The sequence below is a fragment of the Anopheles funestus genome, chromosome 2RL, assembly GCF_943734845.2.
Source record: "Anopheles funestus chromosome 2RL, idAnoFuneDA-416_04, whole genome shotgun sequence".
NCBI classification, from domain to species: domain Eukaryota; kingdom Metazoa; phylum Arthropoda; class Insecta; order Diptera; family Culicidae; genus Anopheles; species Anopheles funestus.
Genome location: NC_064598.1, coordinates 58139302 through 58159301, shown reverse-complemented (window position 1 = coordinate 58159301; position 20000 = coordinate 58139302). Strand labels below are relative to the sequence as shown.

The following is a 20000-nucleotide window of genomic DNA, read 5'->3' as shown; positions in this document are numbered from 1 at the left end:
CAAATATTATTAGCAGACTTGCAATTCATTACCCAACATGAGATAAAAACTGTGTTTGCATTTATAAGTTTGACGTTTTTTATTTTCGGGGAGAAATGGGAGTATTTTAAAAATAAAGTTTGTATACATTTTTTAAACTTTATTTTGTCATAATATCTCAAAAACCAGAAAAAACACATAAAAAAAATTGTTTATGCGTTTTTGGATTGCAAATTTTTCTTTCTTAACAATGTTTGTATTACTCTCAAAACTCATTTCCGACACACAGATCGAGCTAAGTGGCAAATGGTTGAATATCAGAGTTTCTAGTTATACATATGTACTGTAATGAACGTTTGCCTCTTTTCGTTTTCCTATTTTCACCGTTTCTTTCCCATCCGATGGCATTCGCTGTCCCGTTTTATTCCAAGTAGTTATGCGTTTATTTCTTGTTGATGATGGCACAAATAATTAATTCGCGATCCTTGGTAGTAGAACAACTACCAAGGAACAACTTGATACGTTCAGTTTCTTCATGAAAATGTTTTAAACTGAACTGTTGTGCGCTTTGTGTTGCTGGATGTCTGGATAAATCGCAGGCTAATAGTGGGTGTTAACTTTAGTGTCAAAAAAAATTGAATTCAACCTAAAAAAAATGTAACATCTTTCTAGGGGCTAGCATTTAATGAGAAAATGAGAGCTATTATTTTTATATAAAAGATATCCGCCTACGGCGACGACTAGGCTTATTAAGCTAGTTTGGTGCTATAAAAGCGGTTGTTGATTCTTATTGTTCCTAGTGTTGGTTCCGCGCTTCGGTTGGCCTTTCAGAGGTGCTCCGTTTTTTCTGTTAAAACGCTCTTCCAGCATCAGCTCGTGAGCCGCTAAATCCATTTCTTCCTGCGTCATGTCTAGCGCTTCTTGCATTTCCATTTGAGCACAATGTACTAAATCAAGATCACAATATTTACCCAGTCCCTGTTGCGCTAGTACCTGAAACAGATTTAAAAAAATAGACATAAGTTGTAAATTTCAAACTTACTACACATAAGTTCAACATGTTCAATGTACATACCCTACCCACGAGACTTTCGGCTGACCCGATAACTTCGCCCGTTAATTTATGGGTTTCTTGAGGACTACTCGGCGTTGAGTGGATAAGACGATCTTCTTCGAAATTAGCTACCTGATTATCTGAAAACAGTTTAAGCAACCGACATCATAATTAATTAACTACATTTAAAACGACGCTTGTGTCACACAAAGTCACGAGCCGTAATAATAATAAATATGGATGAATTTTGAAGTACTACATAATGTTCAATGTACAGAGACAGAAATTTTGACACAATATCGAACTGCATATCAATTCAAGCATAACTCTATGTATTCATTTTGCAATCTTCAATTGCATCTTCAAGAATCTTCAAGAAATTTGTTAGGGAATGGCACATAAAGGTACTAAGCCATCATTTCAACAAACATTTGTAAAATTTTGCTATTGGCGTAGTTGTTTAAACATATCAGATTTTCGAGATTGCATAAAAAACACATCAAGTTATGCAGCTATTATTCAATCAAGATAACAGATTTCAATACAAACAAAAACATAAAAAATTAGCCAAGTGAGTAAATAAAGAATGTAAGAGGAATTGTAAGAGGGTATTGTTTTAAAATACTAAACGTGTGTATATCCATAGATATCCAATATTGCATGATTGTCATTTCATTCACGTTTTTCGGTTTTGACAAAATTAAAATAATGTAGTATACACATAAAAATCAATACATCTAGATATTAGTTACATTTTTAAAAACCATAACTGTTTGATGTACACCTAAACAGCACAGCAAAAAAAAAACAAAAGCTAGTGAATGTTTTAATTGTCATTGCAGCTTCTTTGTGATACTCAATTCATCAATTTCTGGAAACAGCTTAGTTCTAAGGGATAAAATTACACCTTGAAATGAACATAAACCCAAATAAGAAAGACATTTTTCATTTGTTTTCGCGCTGTAATCAAGAATTACGCACCCACTGAAAACCACATTTTTAACATTCTGTTGCTTTGGATTGTTGGGCTCTCAAGAAACAGGCGATGGTGTTATCTGTCCACGCCTTCAGAGTGGATGGTGTAACCCTGTGCTGGATCTGTGCATCAATGAGATTTGTACGATTTGTATCAAGCGATGCATCATTATGTATTGACAAATGGATAGAAGAAAAGAGAAACACAAACGATAAAGTTTGCATTGTGCTATTTGTTTTGCTTGCTCCAGAAACAATTTGATTTACTTTATCAGACATAAAACTATTTTCAAACAATATTATCGTTTCGCTGCCAATGATTCCCATTACTCCTCTCGGAAGAGCTTGAGAATAATAGGTTGATATGGTTAAGGTGTAATGCCATGTGTTTGGAATTTAATGTCAAATAATAAACTTACCAATCATTTTCAAGTTCGATTTGTTGTGCGTGCCGATGTTAATACTAGTAGCACTTAGGAAACGGAACGTATTGTAAATGAATAAAAAATAGAATGTTATTAGTTTGTAAACAAATCATGTTCAACGGCAATTATGGTATATACTCACTTGGCAGTCATTCTTTTCAGGTTGGACGAATCATCTAAAACGAGTGGGCGAAGCGGAATGTCACCCGGATTTCCTGCGCTACCCGCACCAAACCCATTGCCGAAGCTTCGTCCTAGTGGCTCATCATGCACGGCATGCAGAATGCTTTCAGCTACATGATTGTAAGTGTTAGAACTGTTCACACAGTTCAGCTTTGGCTTTATATCTGTTTGGCTTGACCCATCGTTAGGTCCTGTTAAAACTGTATGCATAGCAGCAGAGGCGGCCATGGATGTGGCAGACATTTTATTGTTGTTTGAGCTCCATTTTTGTTTAGATCCAAACGGACCCGGACGTCGAATGGACGACCAAACATTACCAAAGAGAGTATGGTTACGCTGTAGAGTGTAAAAATCAAAATTAGCTACACTCTGAACTACATATTTATTATTCTAGCTAACTTATATCAGCACAACATACCCGATGCGATGGTTCCGGATTGTCATCACCAATTTCCTCTAGGTTCCCCGAGATAGCTCGTTTCAGTTCGGGACCCGCTTCATGTAATGTTCTCAATCCAGCCTGTAGGGTCATAGTGCGCCGTTTGTTCTGATCGCTGTTGAGCTTATTATCGTTTTCTTTGCGCTTTTTGAACCGTCTGAAGTAATCTTGTATCAAAAACGTTGCATAAAATTTACCTACGGTTACCTCATCATCGACTCCCGGCGGAGGAACGACCTGATCCAACAGTTTCGGATTTGTTCGCTTCCAAATCTGCTTGATTGTGTTCCGCAATTCTGCATTCGCATCGTCGATGTTGCCCTCGGTTTTGATTTTCAACGAGGTGCGCACCACAGCGAACAGTGTCGCATTAAACAGCACCGTACCATCACTGTTTAGTGGCATATTCATCGATACAAGTCGTTTACAAGCGACTCGGTGCGGACATAGCTTACCGAACCCGAGTGGTGGTGATATTTTGCGCAACAGTGTCACCACATCGAGATGCTTGATGCGGCCTTTCGCATCAGGATCGTATTCGCTCCACAGCCGTACAAACTCGTCAAGATGGTGGGGACCCAGTATGGACCAATCTCGCGTAAGATAATCAAAGTTATCCATGATGACCGCCACAAACAGATTTATGATTAGGAACGAACAAAGGACGTAAAATGAGATGAAGTATGGGAACGCAATGCTTGAGCCGCATCCTTCGGGAGAGCCTGCATCATCCGATTTTGCATCACAGTTCACCTCCCCTGGACGAGCAGAACAATCCAGCATAATGTCCTGCCAAGCTTCACCGGTGGCTGATCGAAATAGAACCAATACCGCTTGTGGAAAGGTTTGAAAGTTATTGTTTCGATGTATCGATGTGTCATCGTCCATAGCTATTTTTCCAAACACCTGAAATAGTGAAGGAGATATATTAACTATTGTACAAGAACTTGTGTCAATGTGTTTTCAAAATGGTTAAAGTGTTTTACTTACCTGCATACCAATTACAGCGTAGATGAAAAACAACATCACTATCAGTAATGCAACATACGGCAGTGCTTGAAAAGATTTGATAAAGGTCCACAAAAGTGTACGAATTCCTTCACCTCTGGCCAACAGTTTTACCAACCGCATTACACGAAAAAGTCGGAAAAAGTTTATGGAAATAATACTAGATCCTCCCTATGGTAGGAAATAAACCAAAAGCTAACATTAGTACCCATCGTAAACATTCAATAACTCATGTAAACCATACTCACCTTCATTCCTTTACTAATGTTAACTTCTGAATATACGATATCGATGAAACTACCGAGTACAATTATAAAATCGAACACGTTCCATGCATCTCCAAAATAGTTCTAAAAAAAGAAGATTTTAAAATAAGATATTTTAAAATAAGATATAGATAGTTGCTTTGTTTAAGCAACCCTAAACTTACCTTAAACCTGAATGCTGCCAATTTAAAAACGAACTCCAGTGCAAATACCGCCGTGAAGATTAGGTTTAACAAATCAAGAACTTCTGTATAAATCTCTGGTTGACGATAAAATTTCATCGAAAGGGTTATTGTGTTGATCATGATCAGTATAAATATCATATACTCAAATGGTTGTGATGTAACGAACCACCACACTTTGTATTGTATCCTGTGTTTCGGTATGTAGCGCCGTATCGGTTTCGCCTTCAACGCAAATTCTATGCAATTACGTTGATTTTTATCCAGATCGCAGTTTTTATACTCCTGTTCGCCTTCATTTTGGAATGTGACGATAACGAAACCGACAAAGATGTTTACCATGAAGAATGCTATTATGATGATGTATATTATGTAGTATGCCGCAACTATTGGGCGGAAATTGTGAATTGGTCCGGAATCTTCTTCGTGGGAGTCGATCGACACATACAATAACCTTTAGATAGAACATGATTATTAATGTTATAATTTGTACAGCGATAGTTATATCCATAAAATAGATTTAACTATATTATATATTTGCTTACCCAGGCCATCCTTCAAAAGTAGATACAGTGAAGAGAGTCAGCATGGCTTTCGAAACGTCATCAAAGTGGAAACGATTTCTAGACCAATATCTTTCTTTTGATACAGGCTTATCTACGTTGCCATCTTCATATACCAGATAAGTGCCACTGCAATTGAAAACATAATATAATAAAGGTTTATAGATAACCGATGACGTCACGTTAGTAATTATTTGCATATATGTATAGTTTTCATTTCATACTCACTGGCATTCTGATTCTTGCATTTTCGAGCCATCAGAGCATGAAAAGAATTTTCCCTAAATAAAATACAACAAATATTAGTGTTGATTGTTAGGTTTGTTTGATTTTCGATTTAATTAAATTCAAATCAATTAAAATTTAAATATGCTTGTTTGATTCACACCCGTCAAAGGTTTTAATAGGCAATTACCATATTGTCCAAGTTTAAAATTTTATACATTTAAAAAGCCTTACATTAACGTAAATTTAACGCAATCAAACATCAAATTAACTACCGTTACATACATTTAATTTGGATGCAATTAGTACATACATAAAACATACTTTTAGCAAATAGCCTATGAGATAAGTGCAAGTTACAGCTCAGTTATAGGAAATAAGAAGCATTTAATGCATGCACACATGTAACACACAATATTTTTAAAAAAATCTAGTATCACACTCACAACTACACTACATATATAATGTAAAGACAAAAACTAAGAAATCAAACACGTTAAGGTAAAACAGTAAACAATTTCACAAAACCACAGACAGATAGTGCACCTGCAAACGAATAATTGCACTATTATTTGCACTATTATGATTGCTGCCGGAAATTTGCATGACTTTATTAAAGTTTTTCTATCATGTTTGGATTTGGTTTTTCATACTATTTTCAGCTAAATTCATCCATTGCCGTACATGATACCCGCAATACAACAATAGTAGAAGACACACCTTAATAGGCTTTAAAGGCCCTACTGCCGAGTTAGAACATGTGGCGTGTATATATTTTTTCACTCAAAACTCAAGAAGCATAACCATAACCATGATGATTTCCACACACACAAAGGAGCCAACTTTTATGGAATTGTGCTGTATCTTATAGAACAATGCGCCAACATAATTAATTGCATACTTTTCCCCAAATGTTCTCATAGATACATAAATACTTACAGAAATTCATCCATGTCTGTGGTAATGATAGCAAACGTGGAAGATGTTTAATCAAAATTTTATGAAAGGCTGTCCATCATTGCGATAATCATCAATTTCCATACTTCGCCTATGATTACCATTATAATTTTTTTTAATAATAACTTACTAAAACATAGGATGATAATGGAAGTTTATCATACTCCGCAAACACGATAGGACTAAATTATTTAATCATTCGGAACCATATTAATAGGTAGATGTGCTTTCAGTGTTTTTCAATAATTGATACAGTATTACTTTTTCTGAAGAGTGAAAGTTTCTTAGAAATTAGCTTTCCAACAATCACATTTAAGAAACTTCAAGCTAAGCTTAAAATTTCTTTAATTCAACGATGGATTTTTTGTTAATTTTAATAAATTTACTGTATGTATTCCGCAGAATAATGTGTATATAATCATTGCTTATATATTTATTTTTCTCTTAACCTTTCTTTATACAAAGCTTGTCTTATTTAAACCTTCTTTTCAAAACTATGCCTACGAACATTCCTACTAAACAGAAGTTCAATATTTCATCAAAAATATTTCATCATTCTCTTTATTTCTCTCTTTCTCTCTCTCTCTCTCAAAGTTGTAAACATAATGCTTTCTTAGCTTTTTAATTCGATTTCCATTTAACCGACATGCATTTCGGCATGCAAAATACTCGTGTATATGTAATTTAACGCATGAGCAAGCAATTTGACAAAAATAGTGTTCATTAGAATTTTCTATTCGTAAAAATATATTTTTAAAAGGATCGTGTAGATTTTTTTAAAACTACATACATTCAGCTTGAAGTTTATTCAAAATCTATTTAATGTTTTAAAACCAAAATAATAGTTGGTGGGTTTTATTAAGTCACCATTAAAATTTTTTGTTAGATATTGCTAAAGAGTAATAACAAAGTGTCAGAAAAAGTGATAAAAATGACACAAACCACAACGGTTAAACAACATGAACAACAAAATTACTTTTACTATAAATATATATGTACATAAATAATCAAATAACAACTGTGTATGTTTATGATAACAAATGGTTTTTTTCCTACATGTAACAAAAAGTATGAATCATTACAATAACATGTCAAGCTCTACTAAGAACAACTAAATTAACATCTTACAATGATGATTCTATGTAATATTAGAAACAAAATATCATAAACAATAGGGAATGAAAATAAAATAGGCGTGTAGGTTGCAAAGTAGATAACATCATATGCCTAACTAGACGGCTAAAGTGAAACAATAACAGCCAATAAACGAGCTATCAATTACCTTAAACAATTGTACTCCAATCACAGCAAACATAAACTGCAAGAGGTACGTCACTAGCATAATGTTGCCGATCGTTTTGATGGCAACTATCACACATTTTACTACGTACTGAGAAGAATTTGAATGTACGGGAAAGAATGATAGTTAAAAAGGGTTTCATTTTAAAGATTCGTGGTTTGCATATTTTTATAATTGATTTCCTTTTCCAATTTATTGATGCGTTCAGACGCTTCGAGGCTTCACCGATGTGCATGAGTTATTTGTGTATTTTATGTATTTCAGCTATACAGCCCCTTCGTAATTAAAAAAAAACACAAAGCGTACGTTTTATAATCACACCGTTGTATAGTTTTGAAGTAGACACAATGATGTAACATTCCATTTTGGGAAACTGTTCTTATTAGCTGAAGTAATTGTTTTCACTCATATCCTATTAAGTTAGTAGTTAAATATAATTAAAACAATTAATTTTTACTGTTAAAGTTTCCAATTCAACGTTTTTATGATCTTAGTTTTTACCTTTGAACAAAGTCTATAAATACGATTGTTCCGTTTACGCTTTTTCCGCCTTTTGGTTAAATGGGACAAATAGTTTAGATCTTAACTGCAATCAGTGTAATCATTTTTACAGAATAAGAATCCGTTTGAATAAATATAACAATAAAAACAAGTTTCCAACCGAAAATATATGGGTTTTAATATTCATAAATGTCCACATTACAAACCAAGGAGAAAAAAAATTGATACCAACTTAAAATCCAAATCAATAAGAAATAAAGCATTCGTTTTAGAAGATCGCAAAGGGAATAAAAATGTAAGCTAATTATAGCTGAAAGTATAAGCCTTGATTAAAACCATAATTGAAGAAAACATCAACAACACCAAAGGAAAATTAATGGTAACGCGCCCTTGTATGGGACACCGAATAGCGTTGAATAATATAAAAGTGGAAAACACAATATCAGGAAAAACACAAGAAATAATCTGAACTAAAGAACAACTCAAAGTAAACGAAACTCCAAATCAAACACAAATCTCAATGTAACAGAATCATAAACACGTTGGGCCGCATTTTGCGTCCTACCTTATACAACTGCACTCCAATTACGGCGAACATAAACTGTAGCAAGCAAGTGACCAGTACAATATTGCCGATGGTCTTTACTGCTACTATAACGCATTGCACAACATGCTGAGAATTATATAGAAGAATTGAAATGTTAAAAAAGATGTACTGAATGCATTAATCTGAACCAAGCAAACAGTTCAACTGAATCCAGGCATAAGAAATGTCTAGAGTCATATTTCAAGCATAGATAAGAAGCTTAAACATCCTCTGTGAGATTATTAGAAATGCGTAAAGTAATGGACAATGTCCTATAGTATCCATACTTAGCGTTACATTCGATACACAAATATGTGGAATCGAATCTAATTTTATCCAAGTTTAATCCCTTCTGCTTATACCAAATTCTCTATCAGAAGTTGTGTACACACCCAGCTAATTTGTTATGTCATATGAACAAAATTACATCTTCACGGGTACAAATATTGCATCGTCAACGAAACTGTCGTCCAAAATTAACATTTTGCAAAAAATCACCGCGAAAGCATTGCATCATGATAACCAAAATTAAGCAGTGGAACGAGGGGAAATTCACGTTTCATTTTCTCTTCCTGCTATTAAAATGTAAAATATAACGCTCATCATCTTACCTTCAATCCTTTTGCACGATTAATTGCACGTAATGGTCGGAGAACACGAAGTACTCGAAGTATTTTTATCACAGAGATGGCACCAGAACTGAAACGAAGAATGCATTACACAAAATAGGAAAAAACGAATTTATTTTCAGCAGTCTTACCTGAAGAACATTGATATCAGTGACACACATACGACTAACAGATCCAGCAAATTAAATGCTGATCGACAGAATGCCCCGTCATGGAACAGAAACCCGTATGAAACCAGCTTCAACAGCAGCTCGATTGTGAATACCGATGTAAAGAAGTAGTCGAAATAGTTCAATATCTGATTCCTCTCACTGTTCGCATTAAGGGGGTCCTCAGCCGCCAACATGGCTGATGAAAACATGATACATACGAGAATAATGTTGCCGAATGTGCTATGATTGCATAACCAATGGCAAAATATGCGAAATCTAATGAAAGAAAAAAAAATTAACCAATGTTAGTACAATTTAAAACACACTGCAGGAAAGAGAGTTTAGCTTTGAACATAACGGGACAAGAATCATTTGTTAGGTTTGCACGATTGCCGGGTAAAAAACAGCTATATTTACAGACAATAGAAGTTGATTATCATTTCATTTTTACGTTAGTCATGTCGATTAAGGGGAGATATATAATCAGCAAGAACAATATAAATCGAAAAATAATTAATACATGTTCTCAAAGCTTATGGTATCAGAAATATTTGGGGTATATCAATTAAATCAGTATACCGACAAATATGAAAAATATAGTCCAAACAGTAAAATTCACAGCGCTGCAAAAACGCATACGTTTAATGGATAATAAGAATTTCTCGGCGACATGTGAACCTATTGACTTATAATTTTCATAATTTTTTTTTCACACAACTTACTAAAATTGGTCATACTAATTGCTTGAAAGTACCATAAAAAAAATCAACTTTTCAATTCATTTCAATCCATACAACATGTACAAGATTCTGATAGTTTCCGGTGAGAAACTCAATGGTTGTTAGAGGGCTTCGATAAAAGACCAGTAAAACCGTCACGATTTGTTCTAAAAAAAAGGTTTTTCATACGCTTAAAGGTGTACATTTAAAAGTTTTGTTAATTCTCTACGCTAATTAGAAAATAAGTAATGTTTAATATAACTAAACTATCTAATTACTCCTAATATAAACCTTTGAACCAATTAAATATTGCCCACTCATTTTGGCGCCTGGTATTCCTTTGTTTTTGCTGTTTGGTGTCGAAGTCAGAATATTGAAAAAAACTTTGGCTTGATATAAAATCATCAGAAGCTGTTCATATCAATGACACTGAACAATCAGAAAGTTAATTAAATTGTGATGTTGGAAAAACGTTATATTTTCTTAATTTCTTTTTTTCATGATAAACACTCTATGGACGATCGTTTTTCAAAATTGAATGAATTATTTCCTGTTTTTAATTATATAAAATTGTGTTTATCGAACCCGTTATTCACGTTGAGCAATAATCACGGCGAGTCGCAAGTATTATATTTTTTATAGTTATGTTCTAAAAGATATCGTATGTAACCATGCTTAAATTAATTGCATCAGTAATTAGAATATCGACTGCAGTAAATTATGCACCCTGCAAACAGTTGCTTAAATTTTATTGTCTACTAAAGTTTAACAGCTCATTGGAAGTTTAAGGTGTATATATCCATGCGTTTAATTAAAAAGGAAGTATAATCTTTGAATTAAATTCATTACCGTTAGTACCAATGATTTAATTGAAACTCCCGAAGAAGTTAATTCAGTAAAAAATACCGATTGGATCATGAAGCTACTGGTTAATAATAACTGTTTTGAGACATTTAATAGCATTTTGTTAATTATAGAAACGCTACCAAATTTGATAACACGCATTAGTAGACTAAGTGGTTATTTATCAACAGCCGGAGGGAAAAAATGCACACTACTCCTTATTTACAGGAACGATAGCTAGAAAGAGCGCAAGGCACAAATGCCGGAAAATACAATGCAATTTAGCATTTGCCATTGATTGACACGGGAAGGGCAAGCAATAGCGATATAATACTAAATCAAGATTATCATCTATCATCAACCTGTTTGTTTTTGATAATATAAAAAACGCTGAACCGTCCGGTATTGGTACAATCGTATTGATCACATTCAACTCAGACATTCGACGTGGCCTAGCCACCCTTAGCCCACCATCTTGTGAATCTGTATTGTGAAACATTGTAACAAAAGTAAACAGAAACAAAGAAATACGTTAGTATTATAAACTTGGGGCACTCGACGAAATGAACGAGCTTTCAAGAATCAAAAATGGGTATTATTTAAACGTTGTATGGATCCCATTTTCGGTTGAAACTCATTCTATTCGTTGAGTGCCCATTAAAAATTACCTGTTCGTAGGAGAGAAAATGAGCAGAGCGTTCGATTTTGGAATGGGTTTTTTCGATTTCTTCACACTTAATTCCGATAAGCGACGTGGACGAGCTGAAGCAGTAGGAGGCTCATCAAATGTCTCACCTAAGAAAAAATGGAAAAATATAACAGTACAGTTTTTAATTCCTATACGTTTGTTATGGAATAATAATAATTAATCTCTTCGTAATAATTAATCTTTTTCAACATTTGCTCTAATTTCGATTTTTGAGATTAAGATTTATGAGAAGAGATTTAGGATCTCTCTCTGGTTTTTGGCTCTAGGCATATCTAATTACGCGTTGTAGTTTTGATTAATGCGTAGCTAATTAATCAGTTTGCATGGCGGCATAACTGAATGTTCAGGGATATGTATGCATCAAAGCATTAAACCGAATCTGGAACTCACCCGGACTGTGATACAACAGACACCACCACTCAATAGTTCGTAAAAAAATTGTTCCAATTTTTAGAAGGAAAAATTCAACAACATATAAGTAATTGTTTATTTTTTAACCCAAAAATTGACTTTTTTCGTCAAAAACCATGCGAATTCAAATTATCAAAACTATTGTAGTACCTGTTTTAAACGTTTGGCAAAACGGCCATTAATCAAAAACGTACAACAAGTCCTAGCGGATTGTGAGAAAATTATTTGTTGGAAATTGGAAGTCAATAGGCTTACAGAAAAAAATATTGTATGAGAAAAATGCATTACTAAATAGAACAATTATTTTATTTTACTGACAAAATTATTACTGTAGCGTACCACTCAGTGGTTTATCAAGAAGGTTTATAACTTAATCGACTTTAAAATGATTACGAACACCAGAAGAGCAGATATTAGTTTGCGCGGGAGTAATATGAGTAAAAATGAAATTGATTTGTCTAATATATTAATCAACTCAAGTATCTTCTTCAAACACATTCGATCTTATCACTAGTGTACAAACCTGGAGTGTCTTGCTCTTCATATCCTTCGTCGTCTTCTGCAACAGGTGTTTTGGAATCCGAATCATGTCCATCATATTCATCAGATCTTAAAAAGCAAAAGCATATTACAAATGAATCAAACGATAAAAAATCAATTTGTTTTTCAAACAACTTTACACAAAAACACCTATTATTAACTCACATGTTCATAGGATCATTATCAGAATCCAGATTGTCTTTATCGTGCTCCATAAACCCATCATCACCGTGCTCTGTTGGAGTTGGTTCATGAGATAACTTTTCCTCCTCGCCCTCGGCATTTTCTCCTTCTTCCTTTTCCACAGTTGTTAGTGAGTCCGCATCTGCTAAGTTATCCACAGCAATGGCCAAGAAAACATTTAACAAAATATCTTTTCATGCGATTGGTTAAGGAAAACCATTACCATAATGTCAAATAATTACGAAACATCTTAGCATGTATAACGTATGTTTTGAAATGAGTAAACATGTTTTAAAAGGATACAGTTGCCGCAAATGAACAGAATGATGAAATAAATGCTTGCAATAATTCCAAGAGAGGCCACTCCTCCATATGCTTGAATTCCATCATACATTACTGCGTTCCAATCTTCGCCAGTCAGTATCTGTGAAAAAAAACATCGTTCAGTTGAGTTCGTTACGTTCGGCCTGATACTTCGATTATCCGCATATCGTTAGTGAAAAAAGTATCCAACTCACCTGAAATACCGTCAACAAGCTTTGAACGAAGCTGTCGAAATTTGAACGCGGTTTATCGATTGAACTGTTAAAATTAAACTTTCCTCCAAACACTTGCATGCCCAGCAATGCAAATATAACGATAAACAAGAACAGCAGTAGCAAGAGTGATGCAATGGATTGAATGGAGTTCAATAAAGATGCTACTAAATTCGACAGCGATTGCCAGTACCTATGAAACGTGTAACAATAAAAAAAAGTGTCAGTTTTATAATGAAAACCTCCATACTGCTTCGATCTCAATTTAGCTTAAACAGACACTTACTTAGTCACTTTGAACACACGTAGTAATCGGACGCACCGCAGGACGGATACCCCGAGAGGAGGCATGATTTGAGTGCTTGTTAATATCATCTCACCTATGCTACCGATCACGACAAAACAGTCGAACCGATTGAATAAAGACACAAAGTATCCCTGAAAACCTAAGCTGTACATTTTCAGTAGCATTTCCATAGTAAATAATGCCACGAAAAACATGTTTGTGTACTCTACGATGATAATTCAAACAAAATAAATTGATTAGAACATCACAATTCACTAAGATATAGTTACGATTAACGAATGAATTTCAGTTCGTTTCGCTTTTTGTTACGAAGTCAATAATTGAAATGTTCACAAAGTTTGTCCACTTTCTTCGTGTTTTACGCTACTGACCAAAGAGATCCTTACCATTTAAAATGATTTCAAATGTAAAAGATTCTTCTTTGGTCTTTTTTTCATCTCTACTAGTTAAACGCTGGAGCGAAGGTTCGATTGTTTGTGAACTTTTCAAGGGCGTATTTCACAAGCACACACTTAGCATGATTGAACAGTACTGTAAAACGTAAACCTTACCTTGGAAATCATCCAACCAGGGTGGCTGCCGATAGTGTTCAGTAGCTAACACGCCGGTATTTAAAAACACCAATATGATTATAAGCCAATAGAATGCTTGCGACTTCACTGCTTTACGACAGGCTCGCCGCAGTCGTCGATTGACACGATCGATCGATTTCCGTTTCCTGGCAAACCAGGATTCATGCTGCACTTCTCCATCTTCCCCAACATTGTCCGAGGAATCCAGTTCGATTGTATTTTTCATCTTTCCTTCGGGCATTCCGCTTGCATCATTGTCCGGATCAATGTCCTCAGCTTGCGTAATCCAGTCTAGGTATCCGCGAAGGTCTTCTTCGATCTGCTGTTTTTCTCGTAGCTTTTGGAAATCTCCACGGTTTTTGGCCTTCGTACGTTCTTTAGAAAATTCACCACTCAACACACCAAGAATTAGGTTCATCACGAAGAACGCACCAAGAATGACCATTGAAATAAAGTACACCCATTGCCAACTGCTACCCATAGCATCTTCAATCTAGCGAAAAGAAAGTCTAGATTGAGCAACCATGCAAGAGCACAAGAAATGGAGTATACATACATAATAAAGCATATCCGTCCAGCCTTCTAGTGTAACGCATTGGAAAACCGTTAGCATCGAAAGACCGAAGTTGTCGAAGTTGGTGATTCCAAAATTAGGTCCTTCCCAGTAATATCGGCATACCATTTCCGGCGATATGGTGTCACAATGAAAGCCGTCTTCTCCACATGGATGAGGATCATCCATTATCTCTCCTGCAATAGAGCCATTGCGAAAGGTGCACATTACATTAGACACAACTACTTTTGGGCAAAATTTTTAACGTACCGGTCTCGTTGTGGAAGCAGGATTTGTGTAGTTTTCCGGAGAAAAGCTCGAGTCCAATGATAGCGTAGATGATTATCACAAACAACACCAATAGGGCTATGTGTAGCAAAGGCACCATGGCACGTAAGATGGAATTCAGAACGACTTGCAAACTAGGTACTCCCGATACTAAACGTAATGGTCGAAGAACACGAAACGCACGGAGAGCTTTTACATCAAATCCCTCCTTCATTAGATTGGAAAGTGCAGTAGATATCATTCTGTAAATTAATGATAATAATGTTTTGTATAACCATAGCATTTCATTGAGCCAAACAATGTTTTTGAAATTTTGATTTCTTCCCGGGGAAAATGGGTTTGAAAAAAAAACTCCTAAAACATACGCATAGCCATACATACCCTATAACAACAATGGTAAAATCAAGTATATTCCATCCATTACGTAAGTACGATCCTGGATGCAGTATGAACCCGTAAGCGATCAACTTCATTATACACTCCGCTGTAAAAATCACTAAAAATATATACTCGATCTTTTCCAGCGCTGCATTTGTGCTATTGGAATCACTGTTTGGAAAAGGGGTGTATACAGCTAAGGCAACACAGTTGGCAAAGATGGTCAGCAGGATCAAGTATTCGAAGGGCCTAAAACATCATATTCATCATATTAGACGATAAGCAACACTGCCAGATTCTGGATAAAACTTACTTCCATTCTACTATAGCGATGCATAATTTCCGCAAAGGGTTAGTCCGAGTCAGACAGAACAATGCTCGCATGGGTCGATCAGGCTGAGGCTTTACCCCTGCTCGTCTGGTAGGTTTCTTTGGTGCAATCGGTATGGTGGTTCCGCCTATATTGATTGCTCCGCCACCTGTTGCTCCCGCCGGTTCCGATCCAGCGCCAGTGCCGCCACCACCCATCTGTCCATCGGTCAACCCAATTCCGGTGATATTGTGATTAGTACCACCACCCATACCAATATCGCCACGCACTGCACTATTTACTATTTCGGTGTCATCCATTTTTGCCGCTGCTTGAGTCATTGCCGTTGTCGATCGCAAAGTGGTTTGCCATACATCGGACAAAGAATGTTGCCGCTTGAGAAAAAATGAACGCGATGAGCTTTTCTTATGCGGACGAAGGGCTCTCACTTTTCCACCGGCCGATTCACTAACACCTGAACGATTTGGCACACGTTTTTCAGCGGAACCAGTGTCTTCACTTTCGATCCACTTTTTTGTTCCCAACGATTTGTTGCGTGAAAATGGTTTGTTCAATATGCCAAGAAATTGATTATGCTGCTCAGGCTGTTGTTCGCTACGTTCCGGAGATATCCGAGGTGCTAAGGAATACGAAGCGTCGGAAGTATGAATTGCACCGATCAATTTGTTTCCCGATGAAAACACATCCTTAAGCTTGTTCTTATTTCGTCCTTGGTTTGAATTCGAAATATTAACCAGAAGATCTCCTAGGAAAAAATAAAACGAAAAGAAGATTGTAAAATACTCGTATTTATTAAGACATGTTGTTTTAAAATATGGTCTATACACACAACTAAATCACACGCAGAGAGTACATTATAAAGAGGATTATTGTATATATTTTCAATTTTGTCATTATTGTGCTTTGGCTACGGGTGCAGTACCACAATTTAACATTAATTTCAAAACGCTTACCAATTGGAAAGCCTGTTGAAAGGCTTTTTGAATGATGATGTTCTGCTAAGTCTGGCGGAGGATCCATGTTATCTAAAGCTATATTTGCTAACTGTTACTACTATTTCAGCACAAAATGCATGAAACAAGGCTGTACGCTCGTTTCCATTAATGTTTATTTTTCTCATTATGAGGAACGGTTTGTAGCATTTGCTCAGCAAACCTCTGTCTTAGTGTTCCATCCATCTTTTCAACCTTATCTCAGCACGGGGTTTTTCTTATTTCACAAAGCATTTCTTCTGCAAACAGCTCATCAATTTCATAAGCCGTAACAGCTTATATATCAAGGCTCATACAATAGAATGATTACTTGCACAGTAAGGAAATTCTTTAAATGATGAATGGCGCTGATGATTTGACCGTGCTTTCTACATTCGGCATTGCAATACTCGTTGCAAGCTAGGATAAGAACAAGCGATGTTGGTACAAGCAACTCCACCAACTAAGAAGAATGTTTTTTCGAAACCTTTTGCAGCTATTTCGCACCACATCACACGCGTATCATATCGTTTCTTTAAAGTGCTAATCCAATTTCTAACATTTAGGGCATTATAGTGTAGTTCAATCAAACATTACATATCTACACTATCAGAAGAGCCTACATCAACACCAGTAATGTATGGAAAGTAATGTTCACTATGGAATACGTGTAATTTTTTGCTAATGATTTGCTGTTAACTTCTTTAACTTTTATCTCATGTTGTGTTGCAATAGAAGCACACTTTAAATCTCTACACTAGATTGTTGATAAGTCTCTAAATTTACACTTTCTATTTTCATTACTATTGTTTAGCTTCTCACTACATGGAATTGAGAATGCTACATAAAAGTGTGTTGGTAATACTATTCGCGCGTGAAAGCGTCAGTGCGCAGAATCTTGAACGGAGCGAGTTAACATCACATAAGGGATGCTCAAAAAATTTACTGTTTTACTCGTGGTTCCCTTCGCATCATTCAACTTACTCATTTTGCTCATACTTTCATTTATTGTTTCGCTTATTCTCTGCCTTCAATTACTCATGATGACTCGCAGCACATAGTTCCATCAACATTTTAGAGCTCTAATATTTATCTCGGCAAAAAGTCTTCTATCTTTTAGTCATGTTTTGTACAACATTACTATAGAAAAATTGCTTTAATATGAGATTTTGTCAACCGTAATTAAATTCAAGAGAAACGCTATGCGCTACACATTTTCTTTTGCTGGTTATAAATGTTTCCACACATAAATTGTATGTTCCACACATACTTGTACAACACATTGCATGCTTTTATTTTAAACGTGTAACGAAATTTTAACGAAAAAAAAAAACAATTAAAGGAGAATGTGTCTAAGTTTCTTAGATCTTTCGGTCACTTTTTGCGTTCCTCTTGAAGAACCAAAAAAATTTCTTTTTATTATACTTGCAATACTATGGTAGCACTTGAATTTGAGGCAACTGTAGTTTTCGTTTTAGATAATGTATATATTCTGAATGATCTAGAATATTGAATAACGTTTAATAAACTTTCTTTTAACAAACTGCTGATTACTTATCTACTACATCAATAACACATTTTTGCATTGTGCACATGACATGACAGAGCATAGCATAAGGTTTGTCGATTCTACGATCGTCTGTTCAAAACTAACTTTATATGGGATGTACGTATGGAAAGTAACACATGTACTTTATGAGATTTTGATGAGGGTTGAAAGTCATTCCCGCTTGTTGAAAATAGAGCAATGTATTGGCTAAATAGATGTTAATTTATTGGCTATTCTTCAACGTAAATATTGCCTAAAACGTTACACGCGGATAAATATGATCGATTTTTTTTTTTAGTAATATCAGATCATGCACATTATTCGTTAAACATAAGCTTCGTTAACGTTCAATTTTCTTAGCGCTTACAGTGCATCCAAAATTAAACCCATGTTATAACGATTATAGAAGAAGTTATGCCGCTAATAGCGCCGACAACCAAACTGTTGTATTTAAAATTTTAGAATTTTCAGCAGTTTAAAATATGTTGCTTTTTTTGGTTGAACCTCAGTTAGAATTGTATTCAGAGCGTAGGTGTAGTCCAGACAAAAACCAAACATTTGACTTGTAATGGAAAGTAAAACATGTGTTAATTTCATCATATCCGTGAACACGTGAGAGTACTAATAGTGAACTAAATCTTCTGAACACAAAATTTAAACTTTATATTGCACCATTTCAAAAAGATGATTCTTAATGATTGATTTTGAATACTTTAAACGCGTTCCGGTAGTGGGTTTTTTTGTGACATATTGATATCTCATCTATCATCTATCGCTACTGCAATATCTATTGTCCTGTCTGCTGTTACAATAAATATCAAGCAAAAATTCCGCAATCGACCAACCAGCCATATCGAAAAAAAAACAGAAGCCGGTTTCCTATTTTTGAGTGAGACATTATAGGACAGAAGACGGTTTATTCTGTAGTGAAAAATGTGTTAGCTTGTAATAAACTCATGGTATTTGTGACTTTTAAACACCACACACACTCATATACACAGCTACTCGACCTTTAAGAAAAACTCTTTGCATTGTAAACAATTTTAGTTTTGTTCAAATAAATAATAGTGTACCTAGTTAAAATGTGAATGAATATTCCAATTTGGGTCAAACGCTAATGATTGGATTTTGGATAATGATTTAGGTTTAGTTTCAATGGAGATATCAAAAGTCAAAGTTGTTTCAGTTAACATCATTATTTTAAAATATGACAAACGTGGAAAAATGTCGTAGGATTTCGGCAGATTCCAGACGGTTGCAGATCGGCTGGGCCGCTTTTAATTGGTTTGTGGTGTTTTTTATGCAATAAATGACCTTTTCATTATATGACATTTTTATACAAATGTCCTGGTAAATGTTATACATCAATCATCTCTATATGCCGAGATGCAATGGCGAGTTGTGAAATACTAAATACCTACATGATTCAATATTATGCCTTATGTTGCAACATATTCTTTACAGTTTTCATTCTATGCTGTGCGGTTTTTAGACATACCATATAGTACGCGCAATTAATTTAGAAAGCATATGCAGACGTATAAATAAAATCGTGCACAAGGAGACCATTCACAGAACATGACCTTTGCATGCGAACAAAATAAACCCGATTCGATATTATGCATATTGCCAGAATAAAAACTTACAAATATCTACAACCATCAACCATAAGAAAGTTACAGTTTT

General features: G+C 35.1%; 1 protein-coding gene across 8 annotated transcripts; it reads right to left on the bottom strand.

Moving 5' to 3' along the window:
- Window positions 1-398: 398 nt before the first annotated feature.
- On the bottom strand, window positions 399-18055 carry LOC125764799 (muscle calcium channel subunit alpha-1-like). Of its 8 annotated transcripts, none has more exons than XM_049429379.1 (26): window positions 16748-18047; window positions 15777-16539; window positions 15467-15712; window positions 15068-15327; window positions 14801-14994; window positions 14224-14737; window positions 13652-13877; window positions 13348-13558; window positions 13133-13253; window positions 12812-13019; window positions 12630-12715; window positions 11655-11781; window positions 9404-9700; window positions 9255-9342; window positions 8623-8730; window positions 7539-7646; window positions 5303-5355; window positions 5057-5203; window positions 4494-4965; window positions 4312-4413; window positions 4046-4234; window positions 3035-3961; window positions 2576-2952; window positions 2428-2480; window positions 1055-1173; window positions 399-972 (listed from the first exon to the last, which is right to left on the bottom strand). In XM_049429379.1, the coding sequence occupies exons 1-26, from the start codon at window positions 16812-16814 to the stop codon at window positions 745-747; spliced, it is 6291 nt and encodes a 2096-aa protein (XP_049285336.1). In that variant the 5' UTR covers window positions 16815-18047; the 3' UTR covers window positions 399-744. The 8 variants fall into 8 exon arrangements, 7 of the variants coding, with proteins under 7 accessions (XP_049285336.1, XP_049285337.1, XP_049285338.1 ...); XM_049429380.1 differs by lacking the exon at window positions 11655-11781 and adding an exon at window positions 11349-11469; XR_007418489.1 differs by lacking the exon at window positions 399-972 and adding an exon at window positions 2015-2131 and having other exon boundaries at window positions 1082-1173; window positions 16748-18055.
- Window positions 18056-20000: the final 1945 nt, after the last annotated feature.

Coding starts and splice junctions, on each gene's coding strand:
- LOC125764799 (XM_049429379.1), bottom strand. CDS start 16,814: ATGGATCCTCCGCCAGACTTAGCAGAACATCATCATTCAAAAAGCCTT. Junction 14,738..14,800: donor GGACGGATATGCTTTATTAT/GTATGTATACTC, acceptor TCTTTTCGCTAG/ATTGAAGATGCTATGGGTAG. Junction 13,878..14,223: donor CTGGTTGGATGATTTCCAAG/GTAAGGTTTACG, acceptor TTATCATCGTAG/AGTACACAAACATGTTTTTC.